This window comes from Marmota marmota, unplaced genomic scaffold (genome assembly GCF_001458135.2).
Source record: "Marmota marmota marmota unplaced genomic scaffold, marMar, whole genome shotgun sequence".
Lineage (NCBI taxonomy): Eukaryota > Metazoa > Chordata > Mammalia > Rodentia > Sciuridae > Marmota > Marmota marmota.
The window spans coordinates 13,897,649-13,924,698 of record NW_026000272.1 but is presented as its reverse complement, the minus strand read 5'-3'; the positions used below and the strand labels follow the sequence as shown (position 1 = coordinate 13,924,698).

Here is a 27,050-nt window from a genome sequence, read left to right as displayed (position 1 = left end):
GGGGGGGGGGGGGGGGGGTGGAACAGGAGACAGACTGTAGGAGGATAGGTGACTAATTAGTGAAAATAATTTTTGATTATCTGTTGTCTCAGTTTATCAGAGAAATTGCTTCTCTCTGTTAACATGGATTATTAAGAATTAACTGTGTAGTTAAGTAACCCAAATCTTTCTCTTTCACACTCAAAATTGTCTTCAATAGTAAATAAGCATGTAAAGAATCATTCACTGAAAGGAATGGACTTCCTTCTGGTGTTTGTTGTTAAATACAAACCCCTCTTCCTCTTCCTCCTATTGAATTATAATTAGATGAAGAGGTTCCTTAAAGCAGTATTTTTCTATGTATCTATATATCTATGTATGTGTCTGTCTAATCTATTATGAAGCAAATATGCACCACAGTGACTTTACTCTTGTCCCTATTCCACTCCTCCTTGACTTTTTTGGGTTCCTTAGGCTAAAAATATAAGCTGAGACAAATTTAACATTTTATATTTTTTCTTTGTAATATTTTGGAGGTACTGGGGGGTAGAATCCATGACTGCTTTACCACTGAGCTACATCCCCAGTCCTGTTCATTTTTTATTTTGAGGCAGGGTCTTGCTAAGTTGCTGAGACTAGCCTTGAACTTGGGATCCTGATCCCTCTGCTTCAGCCTCTTGAATTCCTGATGTTACCATTGTGAGCCACTGCACCTGGCTCTCTGTGGTTTTTTAAATGCATAGAATAAGGACATTTAGAATATGCAAACAGGAAATACTTGAATGCAAGCTGAGAAGCTGTTAAAAAAGAGGAAGTGAGTCCAGGACTAAAGGAAGCTTTATGTTCAGAGGGTTATCAGAAGGGAAAAGGCCCAGTTAAAGAAAAAATAGAAGACTCATTTTACACCTAGACTCCATGTATTCAGACTAGATGAGAAGCAGAATTTTAAGTTGTTTCCTAAAATATACCTGGGGTACAAGAAGGCTACAATTTTCCCTCCAAGAATTGAGAGAATGTCTCATTTATCATTAGTTTCTTCCATGTTGTGTAGTGTAGCACTTGGTATGTTTTAGGTTCTCAATATATATTTGGTAAGTGAAAAGGAGCTTTGTAATCGGGTATCAGGCTTCGAGAATCAAGTTGTGTTGTTGTTTTTTTTTTAAATAACAAAACACATGAGAAACTATGGAGACTTCATTTCAGAGTGTGAAGGGAAGATTGTAAAGATAGTAAATGTTCTCATCTCATTTTACATGAGTCATAACTGTGATAATGCAGCACATATGGGCAGTTTTTCGGTGACTTGCCACAGCTTCTTGACAATCTAGCTGTCTACCTTTACTGTACAAATGACTCTAAAATAATATTTTAAAAAGCTCCCTCTGTGTATGTATATGTGTTAATTCAGAAAAGTTAGTATTGAAAAGAAATTTTAGAATTAGTGCATTTCTTTCTATCAGAAGTCTGTGGTTTGTTCTGTGATGTGGTGTGTGACAAGTTCCAAAAGAGTCCCCCTTTTCTCCCTAGCTCCCCCATGCCTTTTTCTCCAAGCATGTGACTGCTACTTAAAATCCTGGGGTTATTGTCTCTAGGTGGATTTTGCTGAAGTCATGTTTTGGGGAAGAAGAGGGTAAAAACTAGCTGAAACCTTGTAGAGGCACATATATTATGTACCAGGCATAGTGCTAGCAAATAAGCATATTAAAGATGCTCACCATCATTAGTTATCAGGAAAATGCAGATTAAAATCACAATGAGAGCCGAGCATGGTAGTACATGCCTGTAATCCCAGCAGCTTGGGAGTGTGAGACTGAGGCAGGAGGATCAAAAGTTCAAAGCCATCCTCAGCAACTTAGAGAGGCCCTAGGTAACTTAGGGAGACTCTGTCTCAAAATAAGATATTAAAAAGGGGCTGGGGATGTGGTTCAGTGGTTAAGCATCCCTGGGTTCAATCCCCAGTACCACACACACACACACACACACACAAACACACACACACAAAACAAATAAACAAACAAGTAAACACCACAGTGAGAGACCATTGCATACCTATTAGAATGACAAAGACAATATCAAATGTCAGCAAGGATGCAGAGTATTTGAACCACTCATATATTTTAGTGAGATGAGAAATGTTCCACCAAAGTGGAATGAAAATGTGGGATAGTTTGGTATCTTTCTCTTGGGTGGAACTTTCTTTGCCAGGGACTGAAAAAAAGGTATAAAGTGGTCTTGATAGGGCCAGGAACTAAAAATAGTAGTGTCCATGTGTTGTGTGGTGACAAAATCAGTCAAAATGAGGAACTTGAAAGACTTGAGTTCATGATCTCAACCTGAAGAAGAGTTTAGCTACCATTATTGTTATTAAAATTGCATGCTTCTGGAAAATACTTTCACCATCCACAGAATACTTACTCCTTCCAAATGTAGGATATTTTTATTTCTTTACTTCCCTCTTAGTTGAGAGTTTATAGAATGAGGGGTAGATCGGTATCTAGTGTAATTTGTCTCCTTTTACAGGTGGACCTGGTGAGGGATTGGGGGGCGAAGAAGGGGAGGGAAAGAGATGGGGGTGGGGGTGGAGAGAAAGAGTGAGTGATATCTTGCCTAACTAAAGTTACACAGCCTGTAGCCAAGACCAGCAACTTGGGCTCCATGGTGCCCAATCTAATGCAGTGTTTATATCATGCTGCTTTTTAGCTATCAGGTTTATGTACAGATTCCCAGGATTGGTGACTGTTCGAGACCATCTCCTGATAAGGGGATGCATGTGGTCACAGGATTTACTGTACATTTCACAATCAATATTGATGACTTCCCCTCATTAATGGCTTCTGCTTTCAGCAAGAGCAGGGCACTTCCCCAAGTCTGTCATTTCCCCAACAACTATAAATTACAGTCAAGGTCCCCTTTTATCTCCACCTGACTCAAATCACTCTCCTGGCTTAGGAGCTCCAGGCAGCTTACTACACAGACGTTGCTATGGTTGTGTTTGCCTGAGTACCTGCTAATTTGGTTAATATAGGCAAATAAACTTGTACTCTCTGCCTTTTGCTTCTGGAGGGGACCTGTCTGGAGTTAATTGAAATAAGGAACATTAAATAATCTGAATAAACACATATTTTATTACACAGAGCAACTAGATTAAGCTGAAAAGCAATCTAAAGTGATGACTACTGTATATAAGCAGGAGTTTGAATTGCTCATTGGGAAGCCATTTTGGGGGCCTAGAAAATGACTAGTGATTGTACAATCAATGGTATTGCCATCCGTTGATTTCATTCTGGTCCGTTTGGTTGAAAACCAGAAAACAATACATCTGACTATGGTCATTTCTAAACATTGTGATACAATTGATTGAGGACATTTTCAGCTATAGAAACTGATATGTTTTATATGTTTTTTGATAGGAATTTGGAAGCTTCATCCCTCTTTAAATGATTCAAGGTTCAATTCTCCTTTGTAAATAAAGGAGAAGGCAGCTGAAGGCAGAAAATTTATACTATGTCCTCTGTTACTTCTATAATGGAATCACTGAACATTTTGAAAATTAACTTCCTCTTAATTTCAAGTCCTCCTTCATCTATGGGATGACTTTAGTATCTATATCCTTTTCCACCTAAAACATTCCATGACTCCTAGCATTTCCCAGGACATACAGGGGCCTGTTCAAATGAGAGGCTTTTAATTTTATCTGGAATAGAACAGGTTCTCTCCCACCCTTCTCTCACTCTACACACACACACACACACACACACACCACGAACACATTTGTCTAACACAGTATCTCATGGGACTCAGTGATGGAATGAATGATTTGGTTAAAGAGAATACAAGGAAACCCCAACTTCCCATATTTTCTGTGTAATGTTTGGGGCTGCATGTATCATGCTTTAGTTAACTCTCTAAGCCTCATGGAGGATGGGCAGGAAGATGTATACAGCAGAAAATAGAAGCGAAAAGGAGCAGAGGATCTGGGCTGGGGATGTGGCTCAAGCAGTAGTGCGCTTGCCTGGCATGCGTGCGGCCTGGGTTCGATCCTCAGCACCACATACAAACAAAGATGTTGTGTCCGCCAATAACTAAAAATAAATAAATAAATATTTAAAAAAAAAAAAAAAAGGAGCAGAGGATCAGGGAATGATCAGTAAACATCACTAGAATGAGCAAGTAATAATAATAACTGACATTTCCTAAGTTGCAGCCTTTGTGCTTGATATTTTTGCATAAATTTTCTCATTTCTTCCTCATAATTTGTCTGTGAGAGAGAGTATTTATGTTGTAGAAACTATAGATGAAGTTGGTATAGAACTTCCCAATGTCCCCATAGTAGTCCAAGGAACTCAAACTCCAGTCTTTTCTGTGTTCACAGTCAGAACTCCCTTTTAACCCTACACTATTAGCTGGAAGAAAAGTCTAGAAAGATACAGAGACAGAGGGGTCAAAGTTGCTTCCAGGATGCACTTTGGTCTGTTTCTAGAGAAGTAGACAGAAGACATTTGTTTGCTTATTGGGCAGGGGACCTGTGGGAGCAGGATTCCACCATGATTAGGTGTGTCAACAGGGTGCCAACCAGGGAAGGACCAGACTGGTAATAGAAATATCCAGCACCGAGGAGAGTTCCAGGCTTGCTTCTCAGCATGGTAAACCTGGACTTTGCAATGCCATTGGTGCTCTCATTTGTTCAAGGAACTCTGCCCACCAAGTCAAGTAGTCTTTTCAGCAGTCTTTGTGGCTGGGTGGCATGTTCTACTTGCTGCTGATGGCTCACTAGTGTGAGTCATGTAACAAGGGAATGAGCAACCACACTACTAAGTTGTAGCCCTGATAAGCTCCTTGCCCTGCCCTAAATTCTGGATCAGTGGAAACAACAGTGGGGGCAACTCAGAAAACAAGCAGCCTTCATCCTGGCATTGACTTACAAAACACATCATCATTATAGATGGAATCAGTAACATCTGTCTTTCCTAGCCCTTATTTAACTTATTCTTCTTATGAAGACTTTCCATGTTCCCTCTCTGTAACTACTGTAAATGATGCAAAAGAGGAGCAAGAGACAGAGACAGAAAGAGTGAGGGAGAATTAATTTACCACTGGGTGAAATGAAAATGTACCGAAGTGTAATGGAATTTCATTAACTTCGGAAATGATGATGAATGCTGTCTAAATAATTCTTACTAATGCATAATTCACAGCTGAAAATAGAGCCAAATTCTCCTAAAAAGCACATCCATTTATGCCCCCAAATTAATTTGGTGTGTTATTCAGGATGGTTGACAGGATAAAAGATCTACTATGAAATGTAATCATCTATTAAGATTGGGAATCTATGAGTCTTTCTAGTTTAGTAGATGATGGTAGCTGATAACAAGTGGCACCTTGAGAGGCAGACACCCACAGTCCTCATTCTCATAATTTGAATCTCCCCAAAGACATAATTTCAGACATAACCACAGAGAAGTTTGGATGAGCTTTGAGATCTCCATAGCAACCATGGCCCAATTCATATATATCCCAAAAGCAAATTAAAATCAATTTCAAAAGATTCAAAAGGGGTCAGGAAAAGGCCCATACATTTTCTGACTGGCAACACCATCATTAATTAATCAATATTGTATATTTGCATAATATGAAAATCCTATAGATCCTATAATATATACATTTACATATAATTAGGCTGAAAGATTCTAAAATATCTTTCTCATTTCATGTAATACATCTATCCTATTCCACAAACTCTCAGTGACATTTTGCACTTAATGTCTCAAGACTATGAGCTTTTAACTAATCTCTTCATAAAACCTGTATGTGCTTTTTGTATACTCAGGAGAGTGGTAATGGGAGAGAGACCTTTTCACCTTTAGATCTGACACAAACCCCACCCATGGTTAGCAAAGAGAAGACTATTATTAAGTAGAAGGTCAGCCATTGGCTCAGATTCCACCAGTGGAAGTCTGTAGATTATGAGGCCACTTGGCACCATAAGAAAACCATGGATCTTCCAACCATGAGTCCTTCAGTCTTTATAGAGGGCTTTGTTAAGATATGTGAATAGTATACTAGGAGATGACTTCTGCAACCCAATGAATTCCTTCCCCAGGAAGGAAGAACTATGCTGAAGTGGATATTGTATATAGAAGCCTAAACCTTTCAGGGGGGCTACCTGAGTCTGTAACACCAAGTGCTAGGGTGGGAATCAAGCACAATGGCTAGTGATATAGAGACTGTGATTAAATAGGAAGGCAGCCATTGGCCAGTTCCCACAAATGGGAAGTCAGCAGAAAGGACATCAATGACTCACAATGGAGGTAACATGGGTCCTCCCTCCTAAGTGTCTCTTCAGGCACCCTGAGAAAGATTTTTACAGAGATGTTAAGAGTAATGTCAGAGGATGATTTAAATAACCTTTTGATCTCCTTCCTTGGATAGATTACAGTATTTGGTTATGAAGGCCTCATGGGGGAGCATAGAATCCTAGGTCCTGTATTCTTCCTACTGATGTGGCCCTATGATTTGGAGTTCTGAGATAATAAATAAGCACACTGGTACTGATACTGAGGTGGTGACTAAGAAATAGGGAAGCAATTGACCACCTTCCATTAATGGAAACTTCAGTTCAAGGGGCTATTGATGCCTCAGAATAAGGGATTAATGACACATGTGCCTTGAATAGCCTTATAGCCCATTAGAGAGAAACTTGCACTGAAAAGCAAATAGTAGTATATTAGTAATGTATTACTAATGACATTAGTAATAGAAAGGAAAGCATATGCAAGACTAAATTCTGAACCTTAATGACTGTACCATGTGCAGAGGTGCAGATGTCATAAAGGAAACATTTCTTTCTGGAGCCACTACTATCAATTTTCACGGTACACACCAATAATTTGGAGCTCTGAGGTGAGAAGAGAGCACATTGGCTGGCCACAAAGTGCCCTTGATTAAGGAGGAGGACAGCCATTGGCCACCTTCCACCAATGGGAAACATTAGTGGAGAGGCCATCAATACCTCATAAAGGAGGCATCTTGGCTTCTTTCTGGTAAGGGCCTTTCAGCCAATCAGAGATCACCTGATCATCTTATGCAGATGTGTGAAAAGTAAAGTGTGTGATGTCTTCTGAATCCCTCTAATCTCCTCCTGGGGTAGAGTGCAGGGTATGGGTGTGACTGTGTGTTGTGGGGAACACTACTTTAATAGACCACTCATATTTGTCTTAATAACCAGATCTTATGCTTTAGACATATGGGGTGTTTGACAAGCACATTGTGGTGTAGTGACTGATGATGTCACTAAGAAGGAGGGCAGCTATTGGCTGACATGACACCGAACGGGAAACAGTGTTTAGAAACAATATTACGGCTCACAAGGGAGGCATCATGATCCTTCTCTTTCATGGGTCTCCTAATCCAATAAAAGAAACTTGTGCTGAAATATGAGGGACATATGCATGTATTGGTTATGGAAGTGATGACATCTGTGGCCCTCTAAATTCTGTCTCTTAGGGGTGCCACACATGGAGGTTCAGATATCATCATAGAGGAAGCATTACTTCTTCCTACCACCCCTATCAATTTTTATGGTGCAACCCTATGACTTCACATTCTGGTAGAGGAGACATGAACACTCGCTAATCATACAGTGACCTTGATTAAGTAGAAGGTCAGTCATTGGCTTACTTCCACTAATGGGAAACCTTAATGGAGAGACCATCAATCTTCCCAATGGAGGTGTAGCAAATCCTCCCTTCTTTTTGTCCTTCAGTCAGGTAGAGATTATCTTTTTCTGAAATGTTTATGGCAATGTGCTGTTAATAGATATGGTGTTTTTTTGAAACCATATCAAGTCCTTTCCTTGGGGGGATGGTACAGTTTGTATTGTTGGAGGTATCATTGGATGAGTACTGGCTTCTTCTGAACCTGTATTTCTTTTAACAGCTAAGCTCCATGATACTAGGTATTTCCATGGAAGTCAGCACATTGGCTTGATAAGGTAGGAGGGTTGCCACTGACTCACGTTTTGCTAATGGGAAACCTGAATTTAAGGAACAATCAACCCCTCATAATGGATGCATCATGGCTCCTCCTTCACATGGATTCCCTTCTCCCATTTAGAGAGAACCTTATGATGACATGTGAGCAGCCAAAGAATATGTGCCTCCCTCTGAACAGCTTCCCTTAGGAAGGAAGTGCTTTTTTCAGAAGCTTATTTTTTTTTTAAATTAGAGCTTTACAATTATACATAGTAGTTGGGTTTATTCTGACATACTTATACAGGCATAGAAATCAACTCAGAAGTCTGTTTTAAGTAGATCACTGAAGTCTCTCTTAATTCCATTTCTCTCCCTCATCCTCAATTGTCCCCACCCAATTGTCCCCACTTCAGTCATCCCTCTTAATCTTGTGGTGTCATGGACTCCTTACATCACAGCAACCAATGTTACCATGTAACACCCATCCCTGCACCTCTTTCCAGACCTAGGTGTTCATGTACAGTCACACTGAAACACAACATTTGCCCTGTTGTACAGCATATTTTCCTAAGTCTTTTCTCTAATTAAGTTTTGCATTCTTCAAAACTCCTTTGATTGCAAAGGAGTCCATAACAGTTCTGTATCAGATGTTCAGGATCCTGTATCACTTGTTTCTTGTCCCTCTGCCTCTCCCATTGGTCTTATCCACTTCCCATGGCTCCTCCCCATTGTCTCTGCTTCAGAGGCTTTACTCAGGCTTTAGTGTAAGAACTCCCTCTAACTGAAGTGATTACTACTTTATCTCTACCTATGAAAGTATCACTTACCTTTCAAAGTCCAGTTTCATGCTGGACCATTGAAATCTTCTTCCACCCCTTAGTTTAAATGGTCCCCCTTTGTTACTTGAGCGAATTGCAACACTAGATCTGAATTTTTGTGTACTTCTGGACCAGTTTATCTGCTTAAATACCTTTATCGCTTTATCCTATATTGCTTTGTTTGTTTGAAACTTGTTTCTATTGCAGCATTGAATGAATTCTTCTACACTCTCTCCAATTCTCTTGGAAAGAAAAGTAATCAATCCATACATAATTAGTAAATAAATAGTCTTTCTTGGATAATTCTAGCCCTAAACCCTGGCTTGGGGACTCCTCTTTGTTACTTGTTCTGTGCACTCCATTCATTTGTACCTCATTTTGGCCAGATCTATTTCTTTTTTACATGCCTTGATTGATGTCCAAGTAATTGCATGCTTGTAGGTGGGTAGATGTTGGCCATTCTCTGGAATGAGCCTTTCTATGAATGTAGGTTACAATATCTTCATTCAGGCTTTCCTGCAGTATCTGAACTGTCCCAGGGAGTGAGACTGTATTTACACCCTGGCCTCTTCCAGACTGCATTATTGCACTGTAATAAACTTACTATGATCTAGGCTAAGTTATGACATACCTGGACTAGGGACAGGTTATATATGAGTATATGTCAATGATTGAACACTTTTCAAAAGGTAAAAGACCCATATTCATGTATAAACACAAAGACTGAAAATCACAAAATTCCCCCAAGATTGTAGATTCATGGATCCACTGCCATTTTTGTTCATAAAGCACAAAAAGAGGCACTAGAAATACTGACTCGGTTACATGGGAATCATCAGAGACTAATTGCTTATTTTGGTCTTTCATTAGAATCAGTAGCAAGACATAACCTTTATTTAAGTGTCATAATAGCAATAGCAAAATATATGAAGATTTCAGTTAGTTTAGTTCTGACTAAGTTTAGTGGTTCTCTAAGCTGTGATAACCCATGTATTAGAAAATCAACCCTTTTGCTACGGATGTAGCTCAGTGGTACAGCATGTGTCTAACATGCACAAGGCCCTGGGTTCAAACCCCACCACTACAAACAAAACAAAACCAAAAACAAAACACTAACTGATTTTTAGCTTGTTACCCAACTTTCTGTAAATCATTGTTGCTTTCTCTTTCACACATCAGAGGACACAATGTTGTCCATTGCTAAAACATTATAAACCTAATTTCTTTCTTTAACCTAACAAAGGAAAAAATTCCTAATTGCTTACCTCTGTTAAAAGCAAAACAAATAAAAAAAATCCACATATTGCACAGATTTTCTATAGGAACTCCCTTGAGAAATATGAATGTAATTGTTTGTTAATTGTTTACACATAAAGAGCCAAATAAAAAATGACAAATAGGATATGCTATTATAGACTTAAACTCACGTTTCAAAGATACACTCACAGAAATTAAATCAGTTCAGATGGATTCATTAGTGGTCATCATTTAGACTTACCAAATGACAAAAAAAGAAAAGGATTTCTGGGTGGTGTAGGCCTGTAATCCCAGTGGCCCAGGAGGCTGAGGCAGGAGGATTGCAAGTTCAAAGTCAGCCTGAGCAAAAGTGAGATGCTAAGCAACTCAGTGAGATCCTGTCTCTAAATAAAATACAAAATGGGGCTGGGGATGTGGCTCAGTGGTCCAGTGCCCCTGAGTTCAATCCTGGTACTCCTCCCCCCAAAAAGAAAAGGATAAATATTTATAGTGATAGTAAGTATGTGGCTTTAGTTAGTCTGACTTCAAAATAAAGAGATTTTTTGACCTCAACAGAAACACCTATAAAGATGGATACATTAAAGAACTTTGAGATGCTGTTAACTGAGGAAAATAGCTAAAATGAAAGTGGAGCATAGTTCAAAGCACAAGGACCCAGAATCTCAGGATATAGCCTTAGTTGACCGCTAGGTTAAACAAGCAGCTTCTGCCAAGGCAATTGCTCCTATAATCACTTAGAAGGGAAAAACCTTAGAGGAATTAAATGAGATTATGGTACTGTCAGAGATAAGCCCCTAATTGGGGAAAAAGTTATTGGGAAAACCTGAAGATTTATTGCATAAGAATAATATTTGGTACTGCCTGGATGGCTGACTGGCAGCACCAAGTGCTTTAAAATGGAATTCAGCAAAAATTGTCCATGGTATTATCCACAATAGTGGAGATAAATTGGTCATGATATTAAACCAATATTGATGGGAGTGATTTTTAAAGGTATTGTTGAAGACATTTCCAGAATATTTCCTACCTGCCAGCAATCTTGTTTAAATAGGAAAAGTGGCTCATAGACAGGAACCAAAGCCTCAAGGGCACTTTGAACAAATGAACTTCATACAAATGCCTCCTTAATAGCTATAAATATATCTTGTTATTATTTATGTTCAGAGGGCTACAATTCTGTATTTGTTTGCTAGGACTGCTGTAGGATAGGATCACAAATTGGGGAGTGGGTGGTAAACAGAAATACATTGCTAGAAGTCTGAAATAAAGATGGCAACAGAGTTGCTTTCTCTAAAGGGCTGCGGAAGGAGGAATCTGTTCAAGACCTCTCTCTTTGGCTTGTAGATGGCTGCCTTTTCCTGAGTTTCTTTATATCAGTTTGCCTTTATGTGTGCCTGAGTCCAAATTTTGCCTTTTTTGTGAGGATTACGGCCCACTGTAATGGCTTCATTTTAGCTTAAGTAATTACCTTTGCCAAGAACCTAGTTCTAAACAAGGTCACATCCTGAGGTATAGAGGTTAGGCTTCAGCATATAAATTTGGGGGGAACAAAATGCAACATACAATAGCCCCTAAGTGTGGAAAAATTAATATTTTGATATCATTTTTCCTATTCTGGGGAATTCCAAATTATGTTTCACAAAACAGAACTCATTTTACTGGCACTGTTGCTAAGGATTTCTGTAAAGTTCTTTTATCCCAAAGCATCACTATCCTTATTGTATACAGTCCTCATTAAAAGCAGAGGAAATTAATGGAATTCTAAAACTAAAATTAGCAAAGCTGACAGAAACCCTAAAATTTCTGTGGCCTAAAGTATTACCATTAACTTTCATGTCTACAAGATCATTCTTCTCTGGGATCTACAAGTTATGAATTAATAGTAGACTATCCTATCTATTTGTGAATTTCACCCTCAATCTTAGATTATACCCTATTATAAGCCAACATGATTTATTAATACAATGGACTCATAAATACCTCTAACTTTATCACTAATAAGTACAAAGTGCATTTCCAGAATTTCTATCTAAACAGCCACTGCATGATTTGCAACCTGGAGGGTTGGTCTTCTAGCAAAGACATTAGAGAAACAATGCTTTTGAACACCAATGGAAAAGACCTTATTACTGTTACCAACTGACACAGCCTTAAAACTCCAACATGGTGATACTTGGATTCGTGATTCTCAATTCAAGACATACAAAACTTCATGCTCATTACTGCACATCCATCCATTCCATCTGTGGACCTTGGATTTTAGATTCTTAGGAACCCTCCAGAAGCTCCTGCTTTTAGAGGTGGACAATTTCCACCCAAGTTGACAGGAACAACATTAATTTTCTGACTCTATAAAAACTCCCTTTTCAGTTCCTTTACTTTTCTAATTTTGCCTATTATTCCACTTATATGCCTTCTAGAATACTAATGTGACATCTTTTATCTGTATCCTATTATTTTTGCCTTGCTATCTATAATTTAAGAAAAAAAATAAAACTGTCTTATATGTTTTTCCCATAACCACAACTCTGAAGTTAACTGATTGCTGAACATGTCACCCCCTGCCTTGCCCTGCTGACAAAAATGTAATAGCTGTTCCTTTAAACACTTCAGGAGGTAGATTCCCTTTTACAGGTCTCTTCTGGTACTCTTTTTCCTCACAGCATTAACCCTAACCTTTAGTCTAGTAAAAACTAGAACTCACATCAACAAAAATGCTTCTGCTTGAAGTCATTATAATCTTATCAGAAAGATCTAATCAATCAAGAGTGAACATGATGTCATTTTGGGGACATCCTGGTTGTGGTGGTCAGTTTGCTCTCTTCAACTTTCATTGGAAGAACTGTTTAACCCTACTAAAGGGATTTGTCCATTTTGAGAGACACAATGAGCTCACTTCCATTATAGTAAATGATGATTATGCACCCCTAATAAATTGTATGCTTCACTAATGGTACTACTTCTTACATATCTCTGTATGCACCTTCTTATGTACCTTCTGCCATACACTACTATGTCCTGCATATTGGGGGTAATTTTTAGGATTTAAAAATCATAATCTTTATAGTGGATCATAGTTTCTTAAGAATAATACCAGTAGTCTCCAAAATCAGGCAAACACAGGTTATTCAAGAGAACTTTTAAGAGGGATAATCTATTTCCTCTTTATGCTTACGCCATGAGCTGTAGTTCCCACAGTGGACATAATACAACTGGAAAGGTGTTCTGAAACTTGTCTCCGACAAGTAGAAGCAAAATTTCTGCTCTGAAAGTTGAAGAAACTAGTCAAAACTCATTAGGTGGAGTGGTTATGGATAATCATGTAGTTCTGGATTTCCTCTTAGCCAGCCAAGGATGAAATATTGCTTGTTACATCTTTGCAAATACTACAGGGAAAGTATAATAGTTTGTGAGTATGCTGAAAAAAAACAAAAACACCTGGTTGTCTCAAGCAGTCCTAGTTGGTTTCATTGCCTGGGTTTCATAATCTAGGCTCCTGACTTTGAGGCATGTTATGATGTAAGCTTCTGATCATTGCTTATCTTACAGTAGGCTGATGAAATCTTTCCAAAGTCTTTTATATTGAATTCGTATCATGCAGTCATTTTTATATCAGAGAGTACAACAACTCATCTTGCAGCAAGCAGGAGAGATTTCAAGTCCATACTATCTCTAAACCACTTCCTGATCAGCAATGGGGAGAATCTGGATATCATGGAGCAACACCCTGCTGACTGACTTCATCTCTCCTTGGCCAGAAGAGATAGAAAAGCAATCTGTCACATAGGAGCTGGTCTCATGCTCATAGCTAGGTCTGAATTTATTGGTGTAAGCTGGCCTGGTGGTCATAGTTAGAACATGTTATTCTTCTGTGGGACATAATCTCAGATAATTGTATCAGACAAGATTACTCTAAGATGGTGGTAAAGTAAAACAAAACAAGTCCAGTTCATAAGTTTGTCTAAGCAGAGAAAAACAAAGCCACTGTGCAGCCCACAGATGCCAAACATTTTACCTCTCCTGGCTGATATGAGTGACTGCTACAGCTTTTCCAGTTATAGCTTTCTCTTCACTCTTGTCTGCCCTCCCTCTCCAAAGATTAATAAGATGCCAAATGATAGAATCTAGAGTGAACTCTTGCTTCCTTAAACCTTCCCCAACTCACCCAACCAAAACCCAAATCGTGGAATAAATGTTTCTTACTTCCTCTTACTGAGATGTCCCATAGTTGCCCATGGTGTATGTTTGCCCATGCTTCAAAAAGGAAAAATTCCACTTGTTCTACTAAGATTTGTTCCTGGTAGTCTTTGGGTTGATACAAGAGAACTTTGATGAATGTTAAGAGCTGCTAATGAGACTCATCTCCAAGACCCTGAGGGAAATGTTTCAGAAAGGTATGTTTTTTTTCCAGAGAACTAACTTAAGTAAGGTGTCTTATACAGTTTTCCAGGTGCCTTCAAGATTGTGTCCTACTTGGATGACCATAGCCCTCTGTCAGAGAACAAGAGGAAGAAGACTATCATTAGGCTCTGATAAGATTTAGAGGAAACTAGGGAAGGGGCATGTTCTTATAGAAGTCTCAAAATATAGTTGAGTTATGGCTTCTAGGTCACGAAGCCTGCATACCTTCCTTTTCCCCATCTCCCAGGTGCTTTCTATGTCTGGTCTACCCCTATCTCCAGGGTTATCTGAGCAGGCTTCCTCCCCCTCCGTAGTCCTACTACAACTGTTTAGTGTTAAGGACACTAGCACTCCATTCTTCGGACTTCACTTGTGTTATGGGGTCTATGAACCTGAACTTCATGCCAACAGGATGAATTATTATCCTTGATATATTAGGAAAAAAAGAAACCCACAAGGTGATTTTTTTTGTTATCTTAGCAGTCCAGAATGTTAGTACTGAAGGAGAAGCACTAGGGTCCCGGGGTGGGATGAAAATGGAAGAAATTGCTCAGGGAAAATTTCACAGAGGAAAAAGATAGGTATGTTATGAAGAATGAGATAGTCAAGGGGTATAGAACAGGTTGTGGAAAAAATGTACTAGGTAAAGGGAATAGCATTTGTAAAAGCACATAAGAATGAAGATAATGGGGCATTTTGGGAACTCTAAATGGTTTACTGTAGGCAAAATATGGTATTTGAGGAATGGGAGTATTGGGGAATGAAAGTGGAGAATTTTCAAGGGGCCAGACTATGGAAAACCTTTCTTTGCAATGTCACAGAACTTTAAGTTTATAAGTGATATGATCTACCAGAGAGTTTTGGCAGAAAAGCCACATGGTCAGATTTGCATTGCAGAAAAAGAAGTTTGTTCTGATAACAAAGATGCACCCTACTGTATTCTCCTTAGTCCCCTTAGAGTCAATTTTAACACAGCAGCCTGAGTGATATTGTTAACACATGTCAGATCATGTTACTCTTCTGCTCAAACCTGTCATAACTCAGATGTTGGTTTCTAGACACCATTTCTCTCTAAATGGAATGAGGGTGGATTTTAAGTATGAGGCAGGGGAAATGCAAGATAAACCTGTTGCGTAAGAAAGTAAGGAATTGCTTAAGGAATGATGGGAACATGTTAAAAGGACACAGAAGCAGGGTCCAGTGGTACAAGCCTATAATCCCAACAAATCAGGAGGTTGAGGTAGGAGAAACCCAAGTTCAAGGCCAGCTTCAGCAACTTAGCAAGACCCAGTCTCAAAATAAAAAATAAAAAGACAAAAAATGGTTGGTGATGTAGCTCAGTGGCAGAGGGCCCCTGAATTCAACCTAAGTTCAATCTACAATACTGAGAGAAACCAGTATGAAAGGGCTTCCCTTGGACCAATTTGGGACAATTTGAGCATAAATATAGTATCTTATAATCTATAATATGTTGTAACCCATTGATTAAAATATGAATCTATGAGTTCATACTGATAAAAAGAATGAATATGAGAGAAGGGGGAACTCTTTCAGTAAAAAGCTAATAAATGTAGAAAAATGATAAAAATAGAAAAATATAATTTGGCAGCCATCAGGTGAAAACTTGAAGTGAATGCTGAAACTATTGGTTGGAAATTTGAGGCCAAACAGATTATTCACACAAACTCAAAGTGTTTCCCTACAGATCACTTATAAGTTACAGATGGGAAAATAAAAACTACAGTGGAAAAATCTGGCAGACATCATCTTAACCAAGTGATCAAAGTTTGCATTCCCAATAATGGGACAAACTGATATCATGTGTCTCAAAATGCAATGTACTGAGAAAGATACATCGCTTTGGTGCTGTTCCTGCCAAAAATGCATAATCTGAACCATGAGGGAAGATTAGACAAACCCACATTAAGGAATATTCTAAAAAATAGTTAGTCTGTAAGCTTCAAATACGTCAGTGCCATTAGTCAAAGAAAGGCTGAGGAACATTTCCAGATTAAAGGAAACTGAAAAATCATGATACCTAAAAGCAGTGTGTCATCTTAGATTGGATCCTGGATCAGACTGAGGCAAATGTAATAGAGGACATTAGTGAGACAGTTGGCTAAATACAAATATGGACTGTATATGAGATAGTATTACATCAATGTAAATATCCTCATTTTGATTATTGCAGTTATATAAGAAACTATTCTTGTTCTGAGGAAAATGCCTGCTGGGAATTTGGAGTGAAGGGACACGATGTCTTCAATTTACTCTCAAATGATTCAAAAATATATGAAGCAAATGTGGCAAAATGTCAACAATTGGAAAATCTGGATGAAGGATATAAGAGTGCTTTTTGCTTTCATATGGTTCTTCTGTAAGTCTGATGTTATTTCAAAATAAAAAAGTTTTTTTTAAAGCTCTGCAATGTGTCCCCATTTCTCCAGGGTAAAACCAAAGTTTTTAACATGGACCACAAGACCCTGTGTGATTTGGGTCCATGACCTCTCTTACTTCTTTTCTCATTGTTTTCCATATTCTCTCTGTGCTTAGGCATGCTGACCTCAGTACTATTTCCAGTAAGGCTTCAAACACCCAGTGGCACACAGGGTATTTCCTCTTGCCTGGGTCACTCTCTAAGTGTCCCCATGATTCACTGCCTCACTTTCTTTTTTTGGTACTGGGGATTGAACCCAGGGGTGTTCAACCACTGAGCCACATCCCCAACCCTTTTTAAATATATTTTATTTAGAGACAGGTTATCACTGAGTTCCTTAGGGCCTCGCTAAGTTATTGAGGCTGGCTTTGAACTTGTGATCCTCCTGCCTCAGCCTCCTGAGCTCCTGGGATTACAGGCATGCCCCACTGTGCCTGGCACACTCCTTTACTTTCTTCAGGTCTTTGTTCAAACAACACTGTGTCAGTGAGGATACCCTCCATTGCTCTATTTAAAATGACATTTCCACCAGCACAGTGTCTCAAGCCTGTAATCCTAGCAACTTGGGAGGTTGGTTGAGGCAGGAGCATTGCAAGTTCAAGGCCAGGCCGGGCAAGTTAGTAAAACATTGACTCAAAATAAATAAGAAAGGTTGGGATGTAGCTCCATGGTAGAATGCTTGCCTAACATGTGCAAGGTCCTGAGTTGAATGCATTCCCCACACCAGTTCTGGATATCCTATTCCCATTCCATCTTTGTCTATGGCATTTATTGCCTTCAGGTATGTTACATTTTCCTTATTTTCTTGTTTGCTGTCTATTCCCACTAGAATATATGTTTTATGGGATGAGAAGGGAGAGTTATCTGTTTGTTCACTGCCAAAACCCTAGCACCTTATAATTATGCCTTGCACATAGTGGGCACTCAAATTTTGCTCACTAAATGAATACTTTTGAGCTTGAAAAACAAGTTGCAAAAAATACATAATCATGGTTAATACTTATAAAGCTTTTATTCCATACCAGAGAGTATTCTAAGTGCTTTGTATATATTATCTCATTTATTCCATGAGAACACTAGGGGTGGCCATCATCACTATAAACATCTTTTTTAAAATCTGTTTTTTTGGGGTACCAGGGATTGAGCTTAGGGACACTTAACCACTGAGTTACATTCCCAGTCCTTTTTTATATTTTATTTAGAGACAGGGTCTCACTGTGTTGCTCAGGGCATCATAAACATCTTCATAATCAATCATATTCCATTTTGCAGATGAGGAAGTTAAGGCAGTGAGATATTAGAGAAACCAAGTGGTCTGGCTTCAGAGTGTTTTAGTTTGTATGCTTTGCTGCCTTTCTTAAGGTATAATACATATAATATGTCATGTCTAAAAGCATGTAAACTTGTGATATTTAAAACACATGTAGTACTGTTATACAAAGCAATAGTACATATTATTGAGGGATGCCAGCATATGTAGTTAAAGTATGAAGGTAAACATAGGAGTGATAATGAATAGGTTATCAGTTAGATGGTACTGTTTAACATGGCAATCAAATATAATCAAAATTGTCCATCAGAACCTCTCAGGAAGTTACTAATACAGATAATTTTTTTTCCTTCCAGCGCTGAGCCCCTTAATTAATCCTGTGGTTGAGTCCAAATTAAATAGCTGGGTTTTGGTTGGGAGCCATGTCATGTGGAATTCACCACACTCCCAATTGCCCTGGTGTGATGCTTACACCTAGAACGTGGAAAAGTAATGGTGATAGCCTGGACCTTTAACAGAAGGTTGTAGGTCTTTTCTAGTGTTAGATATGGGGACAATATCAAGTTATTTAGTTCAGTCCTGTCTGGGGGCGAAGTAAATCAGTAGAGCCATATGGCTATCTAGGCTGTCCAGTTTCCAGGGATGGATAGCTCATAACATCCTGTGATATCCTTTTCAACTCCTATGGTCAATAATGACTTATTTATGTTTAAACCATATCTCCTGCTGCAATTTCAGTCCATTTCCTATTACTCTGTAGATATGGAGAACAGATGGTCATCATTCTCCTTATAACCTTTTAGAGAGAATGAAAGATACCCACTGAAGCCCTCCCAGGTGGCATTTTTTAGCTCTTAAAATATTTATTTCTTTGTTTCTTAGTGAATTTTTTATTAGAGCATTATAGTTATACATAGTACTTGCGATCATCTCCACAAATTCATACATTCATGGAATTGGATTTCAGTTCATATCTCCTCCCTTTCCCTCTCTCCCCCATTCTCCTTCCTCTACTTTACTGATCTTCCTTTCACTCATTTATTTATTTATTTTTGATTGATTCTTTCTCCTTATAAAAGTGAAATTCCCTGTCATGTATTTATATTTACCTAGGATGATTGTTTAAAAATTCATCCCACATTTCCTCCCCTTTTCTCTCCCTCCTTTCTCCCTGTGGATTTCCCTCTTCAACTCTACTGATCTTCCCTATACTTTTATTCTGTCTGATCCTCCCCTCCTTCTTTCTTTTATTTTTTTTTCTCTAGCTGCAACATATGAGAGAAAACATTTGACCTTTGACTTTCTGAGACTAGCTTCTTTTACTTAGCATAATGTTCATCATTTATCAGCTAATAACATAATTTTATTTTTCTTTATGTCTGAGTAGAACCCTATTGTGTATACAGATCACAATTTCTGAATCCTTTCATCAAGTTATATGCATCTGGGTTGATTCCTTAATTTGGTTATTGTGAATTGTGTGACTATAAACATTGAGGTGGATGTATTGCTATAGTGTGCCGATTTTAGTACTTTTGGATAAATACCAAGGAGAGGGATAGCTGAGTCATATGGTAGTTCATTCCTAATTTTTTGAGGAACTTCTATATAGTAGGTGGCAATTTTTTCCATAATCAAAGAACTCAACTCCAACTTTTTTCTTTTTTTTTTGCACAAACTTCATTTTCCAGTTGATGATTTCTTTTTACCTACACTGGATTTTCTTTGGAAAAAAAATATACAATGTTTTTCTTTGAAAAAAATAACACATGCAGATGACTAAAATTCTAACATCATAAAAAAGTATACCCTGTGAAAAGTAACTTTTGCTCCCACCCTCAGCCTGTCTTTCTAGAAGCAGCTATTCTCATCATAATCTCCTTCTAGAGAATTTTATTGGTATATCCAAGTATTTCTCCATATATTCTCTTCAAATCATCCTCATCTTTGTATTTGGTTTCCATTGTTAGAACAAGATATCTGACAGTCTACTTATGAAGTAAAGAGAGTTTTTTGAAAATGTTTATATTAGCGTCTTATACATAATAGTGGAATTCATTGTGCCACATTTACACATATTTAGTATAATTTGCTCCACTTAATTCCCTAGTACTTCCCCTTTCTTTTTCCTCCTTTTCCCCATGATCCCCTTCCTCAACTCTACTGTTCTTCCTTCTATTTATTTATTTTAATTGGTACATTATAATTATGTATAAAAGTGGGATTCATTGTGATATATTCACATATGTACATAGCATAACTTGACAATTTAATTTGTCAATTTCTCTCCTTTCCCACCCTCCTGCCTCTTCTAGATCCTCTTCATCCACTTTACTATTCTCCATTTTTTTTTCATGAGATCCTTTTTTTAATCCCTTATTTCTTGTAAAGAGAAGTACTTTCAGCTTATGGTTCTGGAGGTTCAAATGCAAGATTGGGTGACCCACTGCTTTGGGCCTGTCATGAGGGCAGCACATCCTGGTAGAAACATGTATCAGAGCAAGCACTCACATTTTGAGCCAGGAAGAAGAGAGAAACTGTAGTCCCACAATCTCCTTCAAGGGCACAACTCCAATGTCCTAAAGATCTCTTACTAGGCCCCACATCTTAAAGGTCCAGAGTACTTCTTGATAGTGTCACCCCAAGGATCTTTGGAGAACACTACTCCTATTCAAACCATGACAATCTTTAATGTATCAGATACTGTTTAAGCACCTATAATGTGTTAGGCACTATGCTAACTCCTAGAGCAGGGCAGAAGGAGAGTAGAGATGTATTTCTGTATCCTTAGGAAGTTTACACTCTAGAAGGGGAGAAAGGCATATTCATTCACTTAGTAAATATTGACTGTGTGACAGGCAATGTCTCAACTACTGAATATCATGCAGTTCCTGCCCTTTTGAAGATTAATGTTGTGTGGGGTGATAGACCAATGACAAGCATGGCATGAAGTACCAACAAGTGCCAGGGAAGTGCCAAGGAGCTCCTTGACCATTGTATCACACTTCTTGCAAGATCTGTGGGGGACAGGTCACAAAGCCTAAGCCTTATGCGTTTTGGAAAAGAGACATTTTGGAGCCCTGGATAGTAGCTGTGACACGGAACTCTGTGAGAAGCAGTGGGTCAAGCACCTTTACACATGGTATGTTATATAATCATCACAGAAATATGAGGTGAGTTCTATTATCCATGTTTTACAAATGAGGAGGACACAGGGGCTCAAGAGATGTCAAGGTTGTGTAGCTGAAATTCAATCTCAAGTTTGTCTTTGCCAAACCTGGGTTCTTATCTGCTGTACCAATCACAGCTTGTGGGCTTAGGGATAAATAATGAGTGATTCTGATACACTTTCCCTTTCTCCCTTCCCCTATAGAGAATCCTGGCCTACAGATTGGTTGACTCAGCCTCTTTTAGACTGAATTTTTTCACTTAAGGTGTGAGATGGAGAGGAAAATACACTGGTCTAAGAGTCAGCAGACCTAAGTTCTAGCTTTTTCTCTGTCTTCATGAGCTGTCTATGACTTTGGATAAACAATCTACTATGTGAACCTCAGGATCCTTATCTGTGAAGAATGGAGACTGAAGGAGATCATCTCTGGATTCTTGATGGGATCTGATGGCTTCAAAAGGGGCTGTAATGTCATCTTCTGAGAGAAAAACTACACCCTCTCTCTCGAATGACACAAAAATTAGTTCAGTAAATTGATTTATTTTCAAGTTGATTTGAAGAATAGATCTCCAGTGAAGGCAAAGAGTTGTCTTCTTTTTACTGACAACCTAAGACATGTACATCTCAATGCCTTTTTGGCCTTTGCTTTCTGCTTATAGTTCTGACCCCACCCCATTTTCTCAATAAAATGAAATGAGCCTTAATTAAGTAAGTACCCATTTAATATATCCAACTTAGTTAAAGCAATAATTAACTAGAAACTGAAGATAATCCTTAATGAAAATTGGGAAAGAGTCCTCAAATTAATAGGATATTGCAGGTATGTAATAATCTGAGAACTTTGCTCAGGCTAATTTTATGCTTGGGAGAGCAGCCCCATGACGTGCACCAAGCCACAAAAAGAGGATCTACCACAGTCAATAAGCCCCATAAAGCTAAGAGCAGAGAGTCTGGTTTGATCTGGAAAAGAAGGTGATTGAGGCATGGCCAGCAGATAATGAATATCTTGTTCCATTTCACATGAAATGTAGGGATTTAGACATCAGATCTGGTCATTTGTAAAGCAAACTCTTCTTTTGGTCTCCACAGTGACACAGGGGTAGGAAGTTAAAGGAATCCTGTTCTTAGGTAAGTGTCTCTCTTCCTCTTTCCTTTCTTCCTTCTCTCCTTCCCCCCTTCCTCTTTCCATCCTTCCTTCTTTTCTTCCTACCTTTACAATTTTTTTAATTATAAAAGTACAATTACTCATCCTAAGGGAATCAAATTGCATGGAATTGTATGGAGAATAAAATACAAGTCCTTGATTTCGACCTTTTCTTGCTCTCCTCCTCTTTCTTTTTCTTCTTTTACTCTTTTCATTTATTCTTTCATTTTTTAAAAAAAATATTACTGAAGTAATGAATGCTCACTGTAAAATAATCACAGTATGGAATTGTCAGTGGCATAAAGGAAATAATTTAATTCTCATTTTCCTTCCCTGTTTCTCCTGCTTTCACTTCATTTTGTTCCTTCTTTCTCTTTTACTTCAATTTTTAAAATTGTATAAGTAATGTATGATCATTGAAAAATAATTAAGCAATATAAAATTGAATGGCTTATAAGGGAAAGGTCCTCAAGCTCTCCTCTCTTCTCTAGACCACCTTTTCATACTGACATATAGACTTACTTTACTCCTTTTAGTGGCTGTGTAGTATTCTGCTGGTGAACGTCCTTTGATTTATTTATAGGGTGCCAGGTAAGTTTCTGACACATACCTTGGAATTGTTATAAAAGTTTAGAGGAAATGGAAGATATAAATTGGCTTGTTTGCTGCTGAAAATTCAATTTTATAGATAGTGATCATATCCATTTCTATACCAATTTATACTTTGAAAATTGCCTTCAAAATATCAACTCATTTGATCCTCTTCTAGAGTAGCTCTGGGAAATAGGCAGATTATTATATACATTCTTACAGATAAGGAAACTGAGGCCCAGGAAAATTAGGAGCAGAAATATGTAAGGTCTCACCAGTTACTGATTCTCAGTCTAGTCCTTTCACAGCACTATAAATTTAAGCTGCATTTCATCTCGAAAGTCATAAAAGATTTAGAGACCCCCTTAATTCCAAACTGGTGGTTCAGAAAATCCATCCAAGTCATACAAATTCTCTTATTATTGTAATGGGAATGACAGTAGAACACTTGGTAAATATGAAAAGCCTGATTAAGGGTTGATGCTCATAGGAAGCTCAAGATTCATCTGATTTCCTAATGGCTTCTGTTATGTCAAATGTGAGTCTATTCGCTTCAAATTCCACTTAGAAATGTAAAGAAATACAGTATGTTGCATTATTCTATAAGAAAAGAAATACTTAAAATCAGTCGTGAATCATTCAGAAGTGTGTTTATTTAAAATCAGATAATGCCGATCAGCATCCTACTACCAAATTTCTATAAAGTGTTTCAGTAAGATTTGTGGTTGTAACAAAATTTCCATTTGAGAAAAAGGGTATATTTCCCAAACAAGAAGCTTTAGTTACAATCAATTAAGGAGAGAAAGTGGGTGAATGTATTGATATGGTAGTTATGTTTCTCTAAGCAGACTGTTTTAAAAATAGAAATGATTTGATGAGTTACTTTTGTCAGTAAGGTCTTCTTGCATAGTGTTCCTTCAACCCTGATGTGATCATTACATGTGATATGCATGTATCAAAACATCACATTGCATCCCACAAATTTGTGAAATTATATGTCTAATAAAACAAACCTAAGCTAAAAAGTTAAGGATCCTTGAAACTGCAAGTAGTTGGATTGAAGTTGTGTACATTGATGTTAAATGCATCACACTTTGTAATTATGTATTTAATGTCTTTGTTTTAAAAAAATATTTTTCTTTAGTTGTAGGTGAACACAATGACTTTATTTTATTTATTTTTATGTGGTGCTGAGTATTGAACCCAATTCCTCACAGATGCTAGGCGAGCATTCTACCACTGAGTTACAGCCCCAGCTGTAATATCTATCTTTCTCACTGAGCTAACAGTCCCATACCAGCAAGTATCTCTATCTTGTCTTCTCAGCAATGTATTCCCAGTGGGTAACACAGTGTCTAGCACATAATATGACTTTAATAACATTTATTTAATGACTATATAGATAAATCAATCAATGAAGTTTCAGCCAAGGAGGGTATCTGGCAAGTGTCTCTCTTTGGGTTCACTGACATGACATTAAGAAAAAGGAAAAATCCTTGGATGGATTGCAAAGAAATGTGGTCCCATACAATTTGTTATGAGTCTGAAATGGGCATATTTTTGACTTTTTGAACACAGGTTTAGACAATGAAAGAACATATCATATTTCAGAGGCTTTATGGATTGATGATCATGTCAAGGTTTATCTTTCTCTCAGGTAAGAAAACGTATTCTTATTATCTCTTCCAAAGTCTCATATGCAGTAGTTACTAGAAATAAGTCATTTAAAAATATTACCAGTGGAGGTTTGCTGGGTTTCCTCTCAACAGCCTCTTTTTGGTCAATATAAGGCAAACTGTAGCTTCAGTAAATGTATGCATTCATTTAGGACTTTGTACTACTGATGAAGAACCTGCCTCAAGCAGGCTGTAGCTTGGACTACTGACTTGGTATTTCTTACTGGCAGCTCTGAAATGACACTTGGTGGCCAATGCACACCTAATAGATGATTTAGGCTTTCTTTGGGGCTATTTTATCTCATGCATATGGTTTATTTAAAGTTCCCTGGAGAATTGTGATACTTTCTTTCTGTCTCCATTATACATATATTGCAATGAGCGTAGGCTGCAGACAGGGAAACTGGGATGTGCAGAAAGTTCCTTGCTGATTTACAGTAACACACAGGCTCATAACTGGAAGGGCCCAGACCTTACCTACACACTGTAACAGGAGTGGAGATAGATATTTTTGCTTCTATTTTGTACTGAATAGATGATTAAGACAGTTCACTGAAGTGGCTGGTAATTTGGACACTTAAGGAGAAGGCATCTTAAAAAATGGCAATCACATCCATATTAACTAAATTCAGTTGATAACAGCTCTCATTTAGTTCATCAGTCTTCAGTGAAAAGGTCATAAGATCCAGTGAGTGACAATTTCTGATGAAACTGACCTGGGGTTCAATCTGAACAGTACTCAGATTTTAGAGTCAATCTTCTGGAAAAATACCAAATCATCATCACCATCAATAACAAACACTGACTAGCTCCTTGCTGTGTGCAGGGCCTGATGGGAAATCATGTTTTTTTTTATAATAAAGGTTGAAATGGGGCCTACAGGGCACAGTGGCAAACTCTATCACCTGGCCTTGCCTACATGCTAAGATGTTGATTTATCTTTCTTCTGCCTGTTTCCTCAAAGCCAAGAAACTCTGTTTTCTCTATTTCTTTATCCAAAATATCCAACCCCAGTCTTAACACATATGTTAGAAACACAGTTCATATGTACTGATAGAATAAATTAATGAAATGTGCAATTATAAAACTTTGAACATCTATATGGTGGTGGTGCATATGATAAAATCCTTGTCAGTTTTGTGTGAAGGATTATGGGGCACAGAATAGAGTAATTTAGTAGTGGAGGGATATAGGAGTCTAGTGTGGTCATTAAATAAAAAATACTGAAAAGTTCAGGAGATTTTTTTTAAGGAATGCCATTGTTCCATGAAAATTATGATAAATGTGGTTTTTAAACTTGTGAAGGTCATTTTAAACCTGTCACAAGGTTTTCCAGACTGTTTTAGTCTCAAATTCGTAAGTCAAGGCAATGATTCCTTTAGGTCACCAAACAATTAAATTATCCTTTGAATGGTGTGAAATGCACCAGTTTTTTCTTGGAAAAAGTAGACTCTTGTCCTTGAAATTATAGTATAACTAAGGTTGAGTTCCCTTCAGGTTCCATAAGAGTCACCAGCCTCCCAACTGTGAGGGTTGTGGTAGGGAAGAGATTAGGGCCAGATGAAGCAGAGGGTGACTCAGAAATGCTCTAACTGGATGGAACCAGAGTGAACAAAGTGTGTTCATAGAAGAATGCTAAAGGTTGAGATGGAGAAACAAACTCTGCCATAAAGTCCAAGGGGTGAGAGTGAGTTTGCAAGAATAGGATAAAGACCAAGGCCAGGGACTGAATAGTTGGAGGTAAAGAATAAAGTAGGAGTGAGTGGAGAGTGCCCAGAGCTTAGGTTGTCAGAAGGATTTAAGTTTTTTAGTGCTCTGTCTTAGTTAGTCTTGGGCTGTCACAAGAAAACACCATGAGTGGGTAGTTTAAACAACAGACATTTATTTATAACAGTTGTGGAGAGTGGGAAATCCAAGATGGTGTTAGCCAATTTGGTTTCTTGTGAGGACTCTCTGGCTTTTAGAGGGCCACCTTCTTCCAAGTGTATTAATATCGTGGAGTGGGGGGCATCTGCTATCTTTCTCTTATAAGGGCACTTATCTTTATCATGTAGCCTCCACCTTCACAACCTCATCTAAAACTAGTATCTCCCAAAGGTCACACATCCTGAAACTATTGCATTGCAGGCTAGGGCTTCAACATATGAATTCTGGGAGAATATAAACATTCAGTGCATACTATGCTCCTTCCTCTTACTGGTGCTGGCTATTAGTTATATTATGTTTGCATGATAAGGGAGTTGGGTGTCTCTGAGTTAAAGCCATAGGGCTAATGTAGTTGAACCAAAGTATATCTTATCATCTCTCTCTCTCTCTCTCTCTCTCTCTCTCTCTCATA

General features: G+C 38.1%; 1 protein-coding gene across 4 annotated transcripts in view; it reads left to right on the top strand.

The window, feature by feature from the left end:
- The first annotated feature begins 17,545 nt into the window (after nucleotides 1-17,545).
- Adgrg4 (adhesion G protein-coupled receptor G4) overlaps nucleotides 17,546-27,050 on the top strand; it is a 115,636-nt gene continuing 106,131 nt past the window's right edge. The window contains exons 1-4 of one of the 4 annotated variants that reach the window (XM_048796978.1): nucleotides 17,546-17,643; nucleotides 20,991-22,009; nucleotides 22,391-22,429; nucleotides 24,615-24,693. In XM_048796978.1, the coding sequence (XP_048652935.1) occupies nucleotides 24,624-24,693 (70 nt within the window). In that variant the 5' untranslated portion in view covers nucleotides 17,546-17,643; nucleotides 20,991-22,009; nucleotides 22,391-22,429; nucleotides 24,615-24,623. The other 3 variants (XM_048796976.1, XM_048796977.1, XM_048796979.1) reach the window with 3 other exon arrangements.